This window comes from Serinus canaria, chromosome 8, assembly GCF_022539315.1.
Source record: "Serinus canaria isolate serCan28SL12 chromosome 8, serCan2020, whole genome shotgun sequence".
NCBI classification, from domain to species: Eukaryota; Metazoa; Chordata; class Aves; order Passeriformes; family Fringillidae; genus Serinus; species Serinus canaria.
In genome coordinates this window covers 30,586,097-30,600,657 of record NC_066322.1, presented here as the reverse complement: position 1 = coordinate 30,600,657, position 14,561 = coordinate 30,586,097, and the positions used below count along the sequence as shown (strand labels likewise).

Genomic DNA, 14,561 nt, shown 5'->3' with positions numbered 1-14,561 from the left:
ATTTTAGGTCTAAATCAAGAGATGTACCTTTTAGCCTTTTGTGTCAGAGACTTTTTACAAGGGCAGGTAGTGACAAGGGAAAATGGCTTTGAACTGAAAGAGAATAGATTTAGATTAGATATTACTGTGAGGGAGGGGAGGCCCTGGCACAGGGTGCCCATAGAAGCTGTGGCTGCCCCTGGATCTCTGGAAGTGTTCAAGGCCAGGTTGGGCTGGGCTTGGAGCACCCTGGGATAGTGGAAGGTGTACCTGCCCATGGCAGCAGGTGGGAATGAGGTGATCTTTAAGGTCCCAACCCAAACATTCTAGGGTTTTATGACAAAGCTGAGACTTTCCAGCAGAGCTGTAGGACTTGGAGCGCTTGATCCTCTCCCTGGAGGAAAGCAAGAGGGCATTACTGCAGGTGTGATGTGACTGAAGTGATGTTAGCTGAGCTTCCAAAACCAGTTTCAGAAAAAACCTGACTTCTTGTGAAAGTCTAATTGAGAAATATAAATGCTGCTTGCGTGAGGAATCTATTTTGGAAAACACCAGATGCTCTCCCTGGGAGGAAGGTGGCAGCTGCTGAGGTTAATGGAAAGAAAGCTGTGCTGCAGGTCCAGATGTACCTGTTAGCAACTGCCATCATTTGGTGATATGGAAAAGTTACATTTCAAAGACATTTCAAAGCAGAAACCTGGCTCCAAGGTCTCACAGTTATTTTCTATACGTCAGATCCAGCTCTTAGTGATCAAGGACAGATTGAGTTTTTTCTTCATAAAAGGATGACAGAGGGAAAAAGATATCTGGTATTGCTGACTTCATTTACTTCTGCCAAGGGGAAAATGTGGGTGAAAAGGATTCCCTAAGTTTTGTAATACTGCAGCTATGGCAGTAAATAGAAACTGTAGCTGGGGAAGACTGCAAGAGTAAAAATCATTATCATCAGTCTTCAGGCTCTGGGAAAGGGAAATCTTCTATGTCAGCTTATCCAAAGTCTTTTTGGCATTCCTGAAACTACATCAGGGATCAATCACAGCACTGCCTTACTTCATCCCCATTTTCAAGTAATGCATCTCTGCCTCTTTGGGAGAGACTAAAGCAGGAAATACTGGTTGGTTAGGAATACACATGTGCTGTAAGTAAAATTTCCTTGAAACTTGAGCAAATTTAGGTGCAAGTTGAAGCTGTTCAAGCAAGAGCAGTTAAAGCCCTTGCTTCAATTAGAGCTGTCTGGCCCCAGTCAAAATGTAATCAGTAACTACAGTCAATAATAATATCAGCTTCAGCTGCTGCTGCTGAGCTGTACCTGTAAACCACTTTCTGTGTTATGAGTAGTGCCTGAGAGGGGCAGAATAGTTATAAACTCTGCAGCAAGAAAGATGCAGCAACACAGTAAGTTAGAACTAACCCTCATCTCAAATGTGCTTGATCCTTGAGTAAATCAGTATGATCCTAACTAGTTTGGGAAGGTATCACTGCTTGGTGAAAGCAGGAAAAAAAAAGCTGGCTATTTAAATCACTTAAAACAGTCTCCTGGCAGCAGATTTGTAGTCTGATATTTTCCTTATAAAAATGGATACACTGTAGGCAGTGTATCCTCTTCCATAACAGCATGAGTTTTACTTGTTCTGGAAACTGCTCGTAGTCAGAAAGCCACTAAATAAATGAAGATGTACTGCTGGAAGATATGAATTTCCATCAGTGCTTTTCCAGCTCTGTTTGGAAGCCAGGTAGGCTGCTTTTGGAAAAGGATGGTGATGATCTGAGCAGCTTTGTCCATTGACACTTTTGCCTATTTGAATTACACCAGTGACTCAGATCAGGTCACGTTACAAATGTACTAAAATTATTTCCAGGCCATAATTGAACCCTGTACCTCCCGAGCAGGCTTTTAAGCATCAGTAGGTGCTTAAATTAAATTATTTATTGGATGTTAAACCAGCCAACCAGCCCTTCTCTTTCTTAATGAATAACCCGAGCTGTCCCTTCTCTGTTTGGACATCACCACATTCACAGTTTTGCTGGTGATATCCATTTCAGCTGCCCCCATGGTCTGTAAATATCTCCTGAGGTGCTGCCCTGTGACTAATCTCATTGGGTTATCAAGTAAGGAGGGGCAGAAAATCAAGAATGCCATTTCCAGATGGATGGCATTCCCTGTGAAATGCACCAAAGCAAGGCGGAGGTGGAGTCTAAAGAGAAAAGTACGACAAAGCAGTGATGAGGGACTTGGAACCTCAACGTCAGTCAGCCACACCTTCCTGTATCTCGGGCCATGTCTCATCGGTGTGTCCCTCTCTTTCCTGTCACTCTTGTTTAGTATCTGGGTGGCTGCAGGCTAAGTTGGATCAGTGGTCTGATTCTCTGGAAAACAAATCCACCAAAAAAAGGAGCAGTTTCCTGCCTGACCAGCTTGCTCATCCAGCTCCACAGCAGCTGCACAGCTGCTAAATCAGATGCAAGGGCAGTGAGGGACAGGCAGGGAGCGGGGGAGTGTGACAGTGCGACCATCCTGCTTCTCGGGAAAGCAGCTGCTCTGGGTGCGTCAGACTACAGAGTAATTGAGAGACACATCCTTTGTTTGTCTGAACAGAGTTCCCTGAATCCATGCAGCTAGCAACACCCAGTGGAAAGCTCACTGAAGAATGCTGATGCTGTCCCAGCACAGGCATATCCTGGGCCCTGTCAGTCCCCTGGCGTGGTGGGACTAAAGAGGATATGACCAAGCAGTTGTCACCCAGCCGGTGATGTCACTCCAGGTCCTTTGATACACATGTTAACAACTTTTTTAAAATTTGAGATTTTAAAAATGTTGCCCCAGTGTGGCCGGGGTAAACTGTTATTAAAGTAACCCTGTGTATTCATTTGTGGTTATGTCAGTTCTGCAAGTGACTTGTCCCCGGAAAAAGTAATTTAGGCTGTACTAAGTCCCACAGGCACAAGCTCTGCTTTGTTGTCAGCAAAGCAGTAAAGCAGCTGCATTATTTCTACCCTTGGGGAGTGCAACCTCCCCTTGATCTGAAGGGGGGAATATTTCCTATCTGCTGGCAGTCTGCTGTCAGCTACACCCACGCATCCTTAGTGACAGTTCTTACACCCTCCTCTGTTGTCTGTGGCACTGAGACCCCATGCAAAACCTGCAGCTGATATGTTCTCTTCTTGTAAATAGTACTTTGTTCCTCTCATGTCTGTTTGTTTCTGGTAGCATTGATTCCTGGCCCTCTGGCTGTCACAAGCAGCACCTGCCTGAGCCCAGCCCTGCCCCTGGGCAGCTGCAGGGCAATACTACATTATACTGTGCTTACTCAGAGGAGCTGCTGCTGTCTTTGGTCTCTATTTCCTAACTTGTTGACTGCCATCATCGTTAGTCACTTACTGTTTCCTAGTGGAAAACATGTTCCACAGGGACTCCTCTCCAAGTCCATGCTAATTCTACCTGTTCATGTGGAAACAGAGGATGACTCCCATCCTGAGCCCGACTCTGAAACCTTCACTCAGTGGTGATTCAGGAGGCTGAAGCAAATGCTTCGCAGGTTGTTCCCCTCACTAGTGGCCAGCTGTCCTGTGCAGTGTCCTGCTTTGACCATGCTGCCAGCCACGTGGCTGGCTTGGCAGGAATGCTCTGTCTTCCCTAGGGAAGCCACATCCCATGCCAGGGGTGCTTCTCTTCAGTCCCAGTACTCCTGTAATTAGGCTAGGCTGCTGGGCTGGAGTCATACTCCTATTCTAAAAAGTGTACCAGTGACTGCTTGCAGGGGTGTTTCAGAGACACTCACCATCCTCTGGAGTTTCTGGGTGCTATCTTTAGGAGCTGGCTATTATGGGTATAATTCCTGCTTTGCTGTGTCAGTTATACTGCATTAACTGAGATTTTCTGGATGCTTTAGATTGGTATAATTGCCCCACACAAAACTGATGATCTGTATTTAATGTTTCCTAATATATCATTCTAGGTCTTATGTATGTCCCTTAAGTAACAATCAATGATTTGGTTTCCCTATCTCTATCACAGAGTGAGGCCATGAGGATGAACCAGGGGTGTCAAGGCTCTTGTTCAAAGGAGGCTGGAGAAGGGCTCTGGTTATCCCTGGAAGCAGGGATATTCCACTGGTGGTCAGCTGGGCAATGCTGAACTGGTTTGCCCTTTGCAGACTCTTAACTCTGCACGGGGCAGGAGTTCTGCACTGCTCTGGGGTTATTTGGCACCAGATCCAACACTGTGCTTAAACCCTTGATGAACATCATAAAAAATAGACTTTGCTCAAGTAGGCTTTACGTAATAATTAGTCTCAGTTAAATGCAGCAGGCATGTTGCAGGACAGGTGCATTAGCCAGGATGTGGGCTGCAAATCATGTAGTTTCTTCTTGCTGTTCTTTTCGATACTAGGCATTGTCATTAGTTTGTTGCCCTGATAAATGTTTGGTTTTCTCACAGGAATGAAACTATTGAAAGAGATTAACTGTGGTGTCCAATAGAGCTGATAAAGAAACATATTTCTTCCTATTCCAGACATGAAAAGGGAAGGTAGGTGAAAGCCCCTTTCAGGAGGTTCTCCCAAAATTAGCAATCTTGACAAAAAAAATACAAAGAGATTTGCTAAAGCTCTTGCATGTGAGGTGTAGGTACTTTCTCCAAAAGTTACAGGACAGGAGCAGACCAAGAGACCTTTCAGTGTGCAAAAGCTGCTTGTTCCAGAGCATAGTCGGGTTTATACCACTGCCATTTTTTTGTTTTTGTTTTTATAAGGAAACATACAAAAGGAGAAACTGTTTACAAGTGTGTTTGTGTTTCAGAACACCCTACTTCAGAAAAATTGTGGGCTCTTGTCTTTCCTCAAACAGCTACAGGACAGCTACCTAACCCCTTCTTACAGCCAGCTCTGTGCAGCACTTTGTGTTTCACTCTAAAAAAAGTGAAGCCATGAGCCTTTATTGGGATATTCTGTATTTTTGCAGTAGTGACCTATGCATTCACACAGGCATTAGCCTGTTGGAACATGCGTAATCACCACAGCCTCACAGAGCTGCAGCCAGTGGGACTGTGTAACTATGTCACTCCACCCAGACCTCCACAGAACTCTGTGACTCTCTGCTCCTGAAGTCACGGCTGATCTCTCCCTCAGCTCTCAACTCTGACCCATTTACGCTGCACATTTATCTGTCATTTTCATCTTGAAAGGCTTCTGGCTGCTGAGCAAACCGATCTCTCGTTTTGAAAACAGAAGGACCCGGCTCCGAAAGCCAGCAGCCTGCAGGGGGAACAATGAACAAAAATGACATCTCGGTGTGCCCATGGCACCGAAGGCAGCCGAAGAGTGCTGTCCTGCCTGTCAGGCACTCTTCCCTGTGTGCCGACGCCTAGACCCAGCCCACAGTAGGTGTCACGGACAGCAAACAGCAGAAACCAAGTACAGAAGACAGCTCAGCTCTGCCAACAGCCGTGCTTGGGCTGGGCAGGTGCCAGACAGGGCAGCCACACCCGGCACAGAATCTCCCTGACGCAGTACAGAGCCTGCTGAGAGCGGGGAACCCGCCAAGCTCTGCGCATGCCACAGCTGGGATGGTCCCGGGACACTGGGGACGGCTCTCCCCCAGCGCCCCTCCGCCTCCCAAACTCAGCCCCACCAGCTCCGGCTGCTCCCATCGAACCCGCTAATCCCAAGGGCCTTTAAAAGCAGTAGTCAAATCAAGAGGGTGCCAGCACAGCCCCTCTGCTGCGCTCCTGGTATTTCCATTTCCCTTGGACACCCACAAAGGCAAAGGGTGTCCAGCTCATTAAACTGCACACTCTGCTCCCGAATGTCTTTTTCATATTGGACAGCTGACTTTCCAAGCCCTGTAAAAATCATGATAGTACCATGTCCCCTTGAAGCCCAAAGGCAGGCTCCCATCCAAAAAGCCAGCTGCTCTCTAGTCTAAATCTCACAGAAACACAACTTATTCCATGAGATCCCAAGTGGGAAAACTGGCTGGGAAACATAAGTACTAATTTATGTCAATTAGATTATCTTGAATGGAATATTTAATATTTTTAATGGAACATTTTTAAATTGATGCTCACGGGTACTTTGTAGCTGTTGGAAACTCTGATGTAAATGATTATTTTAATGAAAGATTGCCAAAGGACTCACATTTGAAATTCCTACATAGGTTAACAGTGGGACTGTTCCCTGGGCTGGCCAGTCCTCGTTTCCCAGTCAGGGCACTCAGAGTAATGCCAATTAGCACAGCTACAGAACTCAATGAGGCAAATTGCATGAGGGTGTTCACCACAAATATGACTGTGGAGCCCTCTCAGAAAAGTCTGAGCTGATGGGCTCATATGGATGGTGCAGGAACTTTCAGAAAAGGATATCTGCATATTTGTGTCAGGACCCTGAGGGCACTGATGATTTAACTGCCTTGACCAGTCCCTCCTGTACTCCCCACCTGCTGCCCAGTGGAGGGGTCTCCATTTAAGCTCAGCCTTAAGATGCCTCTGAATGTTTCCCCCTGAATGTTGCTGTAGGTGCAGCCTCCCATACAGCTCTTGCTCCCAGATGGATCAACACCCTAAGCTGCAGATAGGCAGAGAGGTCTGTCACCAGCCCTGTTTCTGGCCTGTCTCTGCAATGCACCTTGCATTGATGTAGAAGCCTTGCAGCTCCCTGGCACATGTTAGCTGGTGCCAGCTGAAGGAAATTGAATTTGGAATGCTGTCCCAGCATCTGACCAGTTTTTCCCTCTTGAATCACAGTAAGTTAAAACTGGACCAAAAAACCCCATACCCATGAAGATCCTAAAACTATTTCTAAAGGTCACGCTTCTTTTCTGTTCAAGTTGCCAAATCAGAAAGTCTCATCCAAGAAACCCTTCCACAAACATACATGTGTGCCTATACAGCCCTTAAAACCATCATTAGTGTCCCCTTTTCCAAAGGGAGAGATGCAATTTCAAGTGGAGAAGCAGATTGGTTGTATTTATAGTCTGGTTTTATTTTTCAGCCACAATACACAAGTCCATGGAGCAGGATCCCTGCACTATCATTTGTTTACTGCATGACATTGCTTTCCCATTCTCCTGGAGTGGTGAATCATCCTCGCTGCAGAGCTCACCCGGCTCTCAGAGGCCCTCTCCAGTCTTTGCGCCACAGACCCCCCACTTGATGAGGGTCAGCAGCCTTGGTGTTGTTCTTTAGAAGGTTAATTTACACGTTGCCTCTTGACAGCACAGAGGACTCTCCTTCAGCTTGCCCTGTGCTGTGGTGTCTAGGCAAGCCCTTTAAAACCCAAATTGTTGCTGGATGTGGTCAGTGGAAACTCCTGACCTAGTTTCTCAAAATGATGTGGTTGGCTTAAAAAATTAGATTTACTGCTTTTTAAAATGATTGTGTAGTCTTTGCTTTAAGTTCTTGTTTGAGGAATTGCTAGAGATACTCCAGTTGCAATCTTGAATTTCTCTTCATTGTCATAAAGGTGAGAGGTGTATTTTTATGTGATACATGAGTAGGGAAGGTGCTTGCCTCTAGCAGCTAGGAAAACGATTTTGACATTGTGATTTAAAAACAGTGGTATGTGGATAGTTAGAAGTTGCTGTTATTCCAGATTTGCTGGGTCTTGAATGCAAAGATTTCAAAGGTATTAAAGTCAGTGCTAAAAGCTTTCTAGCATAAAGTCCTGAGCAAAAGCTGCAGCAGCAGCAGCAGCTGCTACCTGGCATAGAGTCCAAAGTTCTGAGAAGGAGCAGCGGCAGCAGGCTTCTTTCTTCTTGATGATGATGTTAATGGAGGAGAAGAAGCAGCAGCAGCAGGAATAACAGCCATTTTTCTTCTTTCTTCTTCTTGTTGTTCTTCATTCTCCTTACACCCCATTACAGGCAATGTTCTCCTATGTTTTCATTTTGTCTGGAGCTAAAGTTACTGAACTTTAAACTAGGTTTTAGGGCCTTACTAGCTAACACAGTCTCTTAAGGCACTTAAGATGTATTTCTACTCACTTAAAACTATAACTTACACTTCCACTTAAACTACTTCATATCTAGTAGCTTAATATATTTCAGATTCTTTAAAGGGTCTAATTCAAACCCTACATTTCTTTCTCTCTCTGAAGGACTCTGAGAGACTTCTGTCTCACGCACTCCAACAGCAGGGGTGTCTCAGCAATTCCAGATCCTCAGACCTACGTGCAGTTATCAGGTATTTTAGGATGGCATGGGCTGGCAGTGACTTGCTTGGGATCAATCTGGGCTCGCTGTGTGGCTGGAGGCAGCACCCAGGTGCTGGGGTGACCTCCTGCAGATGACCACTTTTCACTCCTCAGCTTTTTGCAGAATGTCTGTTCCCTGTCAGTGCTAGGCTTGTTTACACATTTGTCCAGGTTCTATGCTCCTTTGCAGCTATTCACTGAGATCCTTCTTATTTTTCTTCCTGGGCAGCTCCAGCCCGTATCCCAAATAGTGAATGTGGGCAAGAGCAGTTTTATAACCTGATGGAAGCTAAAAAATGGACAGTGCTCTGCTGAGCAGCGCCCAGACTTTGGCATAGAGGACCACAGTTCTGTCACCCTCCCCTTGCCACTCCATGCCAATCCTGTCCCCATGTCAGTCCTGTCCCTGGCATCACAGTGTGTTTGGCTCTGGGCACCCTGATGGAACTGGGGGTGTGTGAATGTGGACAGGCAGTGGGGGAAGGAGCGGTTTATTATTTGTTGCCATTGGATACTGATGGTACCAGAGTACCAATTTTAACTGCAGCTGTAAGGCTGTCTGGAGTACAGAACCAGCACCTCTTAAAGCAATTGTTTGGGTTTTATTTCCATAGAAAATGTTCATAGCAATCTCTTGGGTTGCAGCACTCTCAATATGCCTGTAGTACTGGGTTTTCTACTGAAGCTTCCTCCTAGGAGTGGGAAAACAGATTAAAAATGGAAAAGCAGCAATTGGAAGGAACGTTGTGTGTTGGATTTTACAAACAAGATGTTTTTAATTTTTTTTTTTCTGTTGATACCAGATTGTTTTGCTGCATAGCTTGGCTGTGGAGCCAGGCCTCTCTGTGCTGCAGACAGACTGTGCCAGGGACTCAGCATGGCGTGGCTGCTTTGTGAGCCCAGTGGCTTGCTCTATGGCAGCTGCAGAACTGCCTACATGGCCTTGCTAATGCTCAATACTCATAAGTCAGATTTTAAAAATACCCCAGGGCAGCCTCAGGCAGAGATGGCAGGCCTAACAGCCCCACTTAATTTCCTCTGCATACTGTGCTATGCGTTGTTCAGGCACCTGCTGAAACTAGAAATGTTTCTTTCCTTAAAACAAGATACCAGCAAATGTGGTTAATGACCACATCACAAATTGTCACAGTTGAATCTTCATGGAATTATTCCTGCCCCAGGTCTGAGTCTTTAATAGGTATACTGCTGGCTATTTTTATTATTTTGTTGTATTACAGAAGCAATTATCAGCCCAAATCTATTTTCCCTTGTTAGTAAAAAAACTCTGTTGCAGGAAATTATTTGGGTGAGGGTTTTCTTTGTGCTTTCTTTATGTGGACTTAACTGATCAGCAAATGTAGCTGCATGAGAGCCAGCTCTCACAGCCCCAGCCACCTACGGCAAGGCGGGAGCCATACCAAATAAATTTCTGTGCACAGAGCCAGTATAATAGACATGTATATCTCTGGGTATGTACATATTCACTATACATAGAATCCTCATGTAATTATAGACTGGTTGGTGTTGGAAGAAGCCCTAAAGATGATCTAGTTCCATCCCCCTGCCATGGGCAGGGAACCTCCCACCAGACCAGGCTGCTCAAAGCCCTGTCCAACCTGGCCTTGAACACTTCCAGGGATAGGGCAGCCACAGCTTTTCTGGGCTACGTAGTCCAATGCCTCTCCACCCTCACAGCAAAGCACTCCCCCTTAATATCTAATCTAATCTGACCTACGCTGTTGGAATCCATTCCCCTTTTTCTTCTCACTCCATGCTTTTATAAAAAGTCCCTCTCCATCTTTCTGTAGGCTCCTCTCCTGCAATGCATATATACAGACCTGAAGGAGCTGCTTTTGAGCAGCTTTTTTGATGTGTAATCAAAGTAGAAAAAACTGTAGTTAGAATTTTCTTGATGCTCGGAAAAGTGTAGTGTTACAGCAGTGACTGCTGTGGAAACACATGAAATAAGCAATTAAAGCTGAGAAACTGAGCATTGGAATAAAAATAAGTGGAGCCAGGACCGAAACAGATCTGAAATGCAGATGCCACAAAGCTAACTAGAGACTGGTTTTGGGAAAAATAGTACATGGAATAAAAAAGACCAGTAACTTTCCCCCAAGCAACTGTCACCTAGCTGGGAGTCAAATGGCTTTATTGTACTATTGCCTCTCTTGACTTTGCATAGGCCTTGTGATGCTAAAGTCCTCCTAAACCCTTTCTGAAGAAGAGCTCTTGGGCAGGAGCAAGTGCAGTACTATGAGTGCCTGTGTTCCCAATGGCATCCTGTGACCTACAGCAGCATTGCAGCTGTTTGATCTGACATCATGGGTAGCTGAATATGTGCCTAGTGTGTCTTAGAGATTGGCTTCACAGACTTGTTGCAACAGAGGATGTGGTTGAACATGTCTTCCTGTTAAGCTTTCAAGCTCTGAAGATTTTTATTCTGTTGATAAAAACCAAACAGAAAACTCAATTCATAGATTAAGAACTAACTTAAAAAATTAGCCTTAAAATTAGCCCTATTAAGATCTCACCCAGGACACACAGCCCTCATACTCTGGAGTCCAGTGCCAGAGAGTGTTAATCTGTGTGTGCAACACACATTGGTCAAGAAAAGAAGCTTTGTACCAAAATAGTTTATTAAAAACAATATGACTTCATTGAAGCTTGCTGTCTTCAAGACAGAATTATGACATGGCAGTCTTCAACACAATCATAATTCACATAGTACTATACAGCTCCTGTTCACCTTGGCCAAGTTCTGCCCTCAGTCTGGCCCCAACAGCCCTGCTGACACAATCCAGCCCGGCATACTTTAGCTGCAGAACATGTTCCTCTGGGAACTGAGTTATTCTGTCCTTTCCTCCCCTCACAGTGCTGTTACTGTGAAGAGATTACATAGAAACCCTGCACAGCTCTTGGCAGCTCGAGGCAGTAACAGAACTGGTTTGAGCACACCGAGCCACCGACAACAGCATCCCACTGGGGGATGTTAAAAAATAAATAGGGAACCAATTACTCAAGCTCCCAGCAGTGCCCAAGCACAGAGAACAGCTTCTGTTCACAAGAAGGAAGCTCTGTCTGGACCTGCCACATCACTCCTTGGCCACGACAGATGGACTCCTGCACAGCCACCTCTCGCTGCAGCACTCGCAGAGAAGGGCAGTGCCAGCAGCTGGCTGGCACAATTCTGCCATCTCCCCTGAACACCCTCCAACAGTGTCAGTCTGGGCCATCAGCTCTGCACCAAAGTCAGTATTTGTCAGTATATGTCCTTGCACTGTGGCATACAGGCTGGGTGCTCAGTGCCCCAGCCTTTTGGGTCAGGATGCTGCTCATGAGCTGTGGCTTGGCTTCCTCACCAGCCCAGAGGTTGCTTCTCCCTCCTCTCCATCTCTCAAGTGCCCTGGGCTGCTCTGCTGATAGGTGTCTTCTTGCACAGTTCCTGGTAGAATTCAGATTCCAAAAACCGTGGGTAGGAGTTATTCTCCATTAAGCTGTAAACTCTCTTCTGCGCCACGCTGAAGCAGTTATGGGTGGCTTCCTGCATGTTCTGCGCAATCATGTTCTTGGTCTGGAAGTCTATGTTTATCTGAAATACAGAAAGAGGGACATTACTCCTTAGAGCAGAATTCAAGTGTTAATACACAGTACAACTTCTGAAGAGGTGAAAAAGGAAAGACCCCATTACTGCAGGGTCAAATTACTGGAGAATTTTCTTTAAGAAAATTCTTCTTTTGCACAAAACTAATTCAAATATGTCTTTTCTCTGTTAAAATGGAAATTCTCTGCAATGCTGCTTGTGCCATTTTCCAGCATGGTGAAAAGGCACTTGTATTCAGACCCAGACATTAACAGTGAGGTTATGTACAATGCAGTTTGACATCTGTGTCTTGAGTTCAAAGAAATAACGGCTGTGAGAACTCATAGAGCAGAGCATTTATGTATAAGCAGCTTTTCTTTACCTCTTTGGGAGCCTCCTTTTCAATGAAGTCATTGTAGATTTTCTTTGCTTTCAATGTCAGCTTTTGGGGTGATTTCGTTTTCTTGAAGTCCTCACAGGCCAACCAGAACTCAATGTTCTCTTCACAAAACTCAGACTTTAAAAAAGCTCGGAAAGCAGCAAGACCATCTAAGGAAAGAAAAAAATACCATCAATTAACTATTTCAGGAACTTTGATTTTACCTATGGTCATATCAGCTTCTACCAGAATGTTCTGTTGTACGTCTATTTTTTTCAGCAGTCATGGCAATAAAAAAATTCCATAATTTATGTTTGCAAGCAAGTTAATGCTTTAACAGCTTGGCAGATGTCCCTTTGAGTTTGCCATTTCTTAAGCAAACAAAAAATAAAACCATTTCTACGGTTATGTTTCCTTCTGTGATGCCTGAGAATGTGTTAAAAAAACATTTCTCTCTAGATAAGCTCTCCTCTGTTAACCTTTACACTGCAGTAAATGACTAATACAGTACTCTGGAATATTCTTTCAATGGAAAGGATGACTCAAGCTCAAAGAGCAAACAGTAATATTATTTCTTAGTCTTTTTGCTTTGCTAGTGAATGCTGCTTCTTGCAGAGCTACAGTAAAATCCCAAGATCATTAAACCTGTGTCGCAGGATCCTTCCCAAATAACTGGAAAGTATCTGCTTTGCTTATGAAGTGAGCTCAGGGAAGAAATGTCCTCCTCCCATTTGGCAAGGCCAAGCTAACCGTATGATTTTAGCGATGGGGGTTTCAAGAAAGAAACAAAATCTGAGATAATCTTTGGTTTTTTATTAGTTTACTTTTTTTTTAAATAACACTTCTATGTATTTTGGCTTTAAACTGTTTAAAGCATTTAACTTGCAAGACCAGAATCTTTACGTGAGAGGTACAATACTGACATGAGAGGAAGCAAACTCTTACAGACATATAAACTTTTCTTTCCCTTTGCTCATGACAAACTTACATTTGTTAGCAAGCAGTTCATCAAAGGCTTCTGACCACAGCTGCACTTCTTCAGGCGAAGGTCTGCAGAAAGAGAGTGAGAACATTAGACTACACTGCTCAAGCTTTACTGCTTTTGAAGAACACTCAAGTTATTTAAACTTGAGAGTCTCTTTCTCATAACTTGCCTGAAGTAATTGCGGTGTTTCCCTGCCTTCTTAGATTTCCTTTTGTTAGAGTTGGAAGAGTTCTGCAGGAAGTAGCTCAATCTCGTTTTCCAATCTTTAATGCTGGAAAAGAGAGGGAGATGCTCGTTAAAAATGACAGCTCGCAGAGCTTTAGACAGCAGCGCTTTTCCTGAGGCAGCGGTAGTCACTCAAAGTCCCTGAAGGCAAGGAAAACGCTTCCCGTCCCTGCGGGCGGGGGAACTCACATCGTTCTCTTCATCCTGCCCTTGTCGGCCTCCTCCGGCTCGCTGCGGCGGCGGCCGCCCCGCTCCATGCGCCCGCCGTGCCGCACGGCCAGCAGCAGCGCGCTCTGCATCGCCAGCCAATCCACCGATCCAGCCGCTCCGACCGCGCCCGCGCCGCGCCCGCTCTTATGGCCCCGTGGGCGGGCGGGCGGGGCCGAGCTGGGCTGAGGGCGGCACCGAGCCAGCCACGGCTGCCTGTCTTTTCCAGCATAGCGAACTTGGCTCCACTCTGCATCACGTCTGCTTTTTCCCCTTTATTTTGTTTTTCCTTACTCCCCCCTTCTTGGAACTCTTTCAGCCTGTCACATCGCCAAAGGGCTGGCTGTCCTTTCCGTCAGTCAAAAGCATACCCTGCTCTTCTGGAGGTTTTTCTTTTAAGGTTATTCAGATTTTTGAGTGTGACCAGTACGTGAAAAATAAAGACTTAGCCATATTTCTTCAAAAATTGAAGCAGCTCTAAGTTTGAGCTTGCACTGCATTTGGTGTCGCCCCTCTGCTAACCCAGGCTGTGGATCCCTTCCAGCCCGTGTCTGCACAGAATTTAGCTCTGTGCAGTGTTGCCACCTACCAGTGAACTGTGTAAATTACTTCCAGCACTGGAAGCTGAAGTTGCAGCGCCTTACTCGAACACTCGGCTTGTTGAATGGGTCATGTGGTCCTCCTTAGCAGCATCCAGCTGGAGGGTATAATGTCCAAACAATTTGGATTTAGGAACCATGTGAGTTTCTCTTTACCCTCTCTCTGCCTTTCTGCCCTTTTCTGTGCATGTATCTTCCTCTCCACACTACCCTAGAGCCTGTCTTTCCTGCCACAAAAAACAATGTCCAGAGAGACTGACTTCCAAAATGCCAGCTGACTTCAACACAATCATGTAGCATAAATGTCTGATCCTTTTAGATAATCACTGTGTCCTTACAACCTCTGCTTGCTGAATGTTCACAAGCTGCATTAAAGCATTTTGCTTTAAATGAGATGTCTGGGGAAAACAAATGCCAT

The 14,561-nt window shown here is 45.3% G+C and overlaps 1 protein-coding gene across 1 annotated transcript; it reads right to left on the bottom strand.

Annotated features, from left to right (window-relative positions):
* Positions 1–10,781: 10,781 nt before the first annotated feature.
* Positions 10,782–13,660, bottom strand: RGS2 (regulator of G protein signaling 2). The gene is made up of 5 exons (XM_018924659.2): positions 13,527–13,660; positions 13,282–13,383; positions 13,116–13,177; positions 12,131–12,297; positions 10,782–11,757 (listed from the first exon to the last, which is right to left on the bottom strand). The coding sequence occupies exons 1-5, from the start codon at positions 13,634–13,636 to the stop codon at positions 11,563–11,565; spliced, it is 636 nt and encodes a 211-aa protein (XP_018780204.2). The 5' UTR covers positions 13,637–13,660; the 3' UTR covers positions 10,782–11,562.
* Positions 13,661–14,561: the final 901 nt, after the last annotated feature.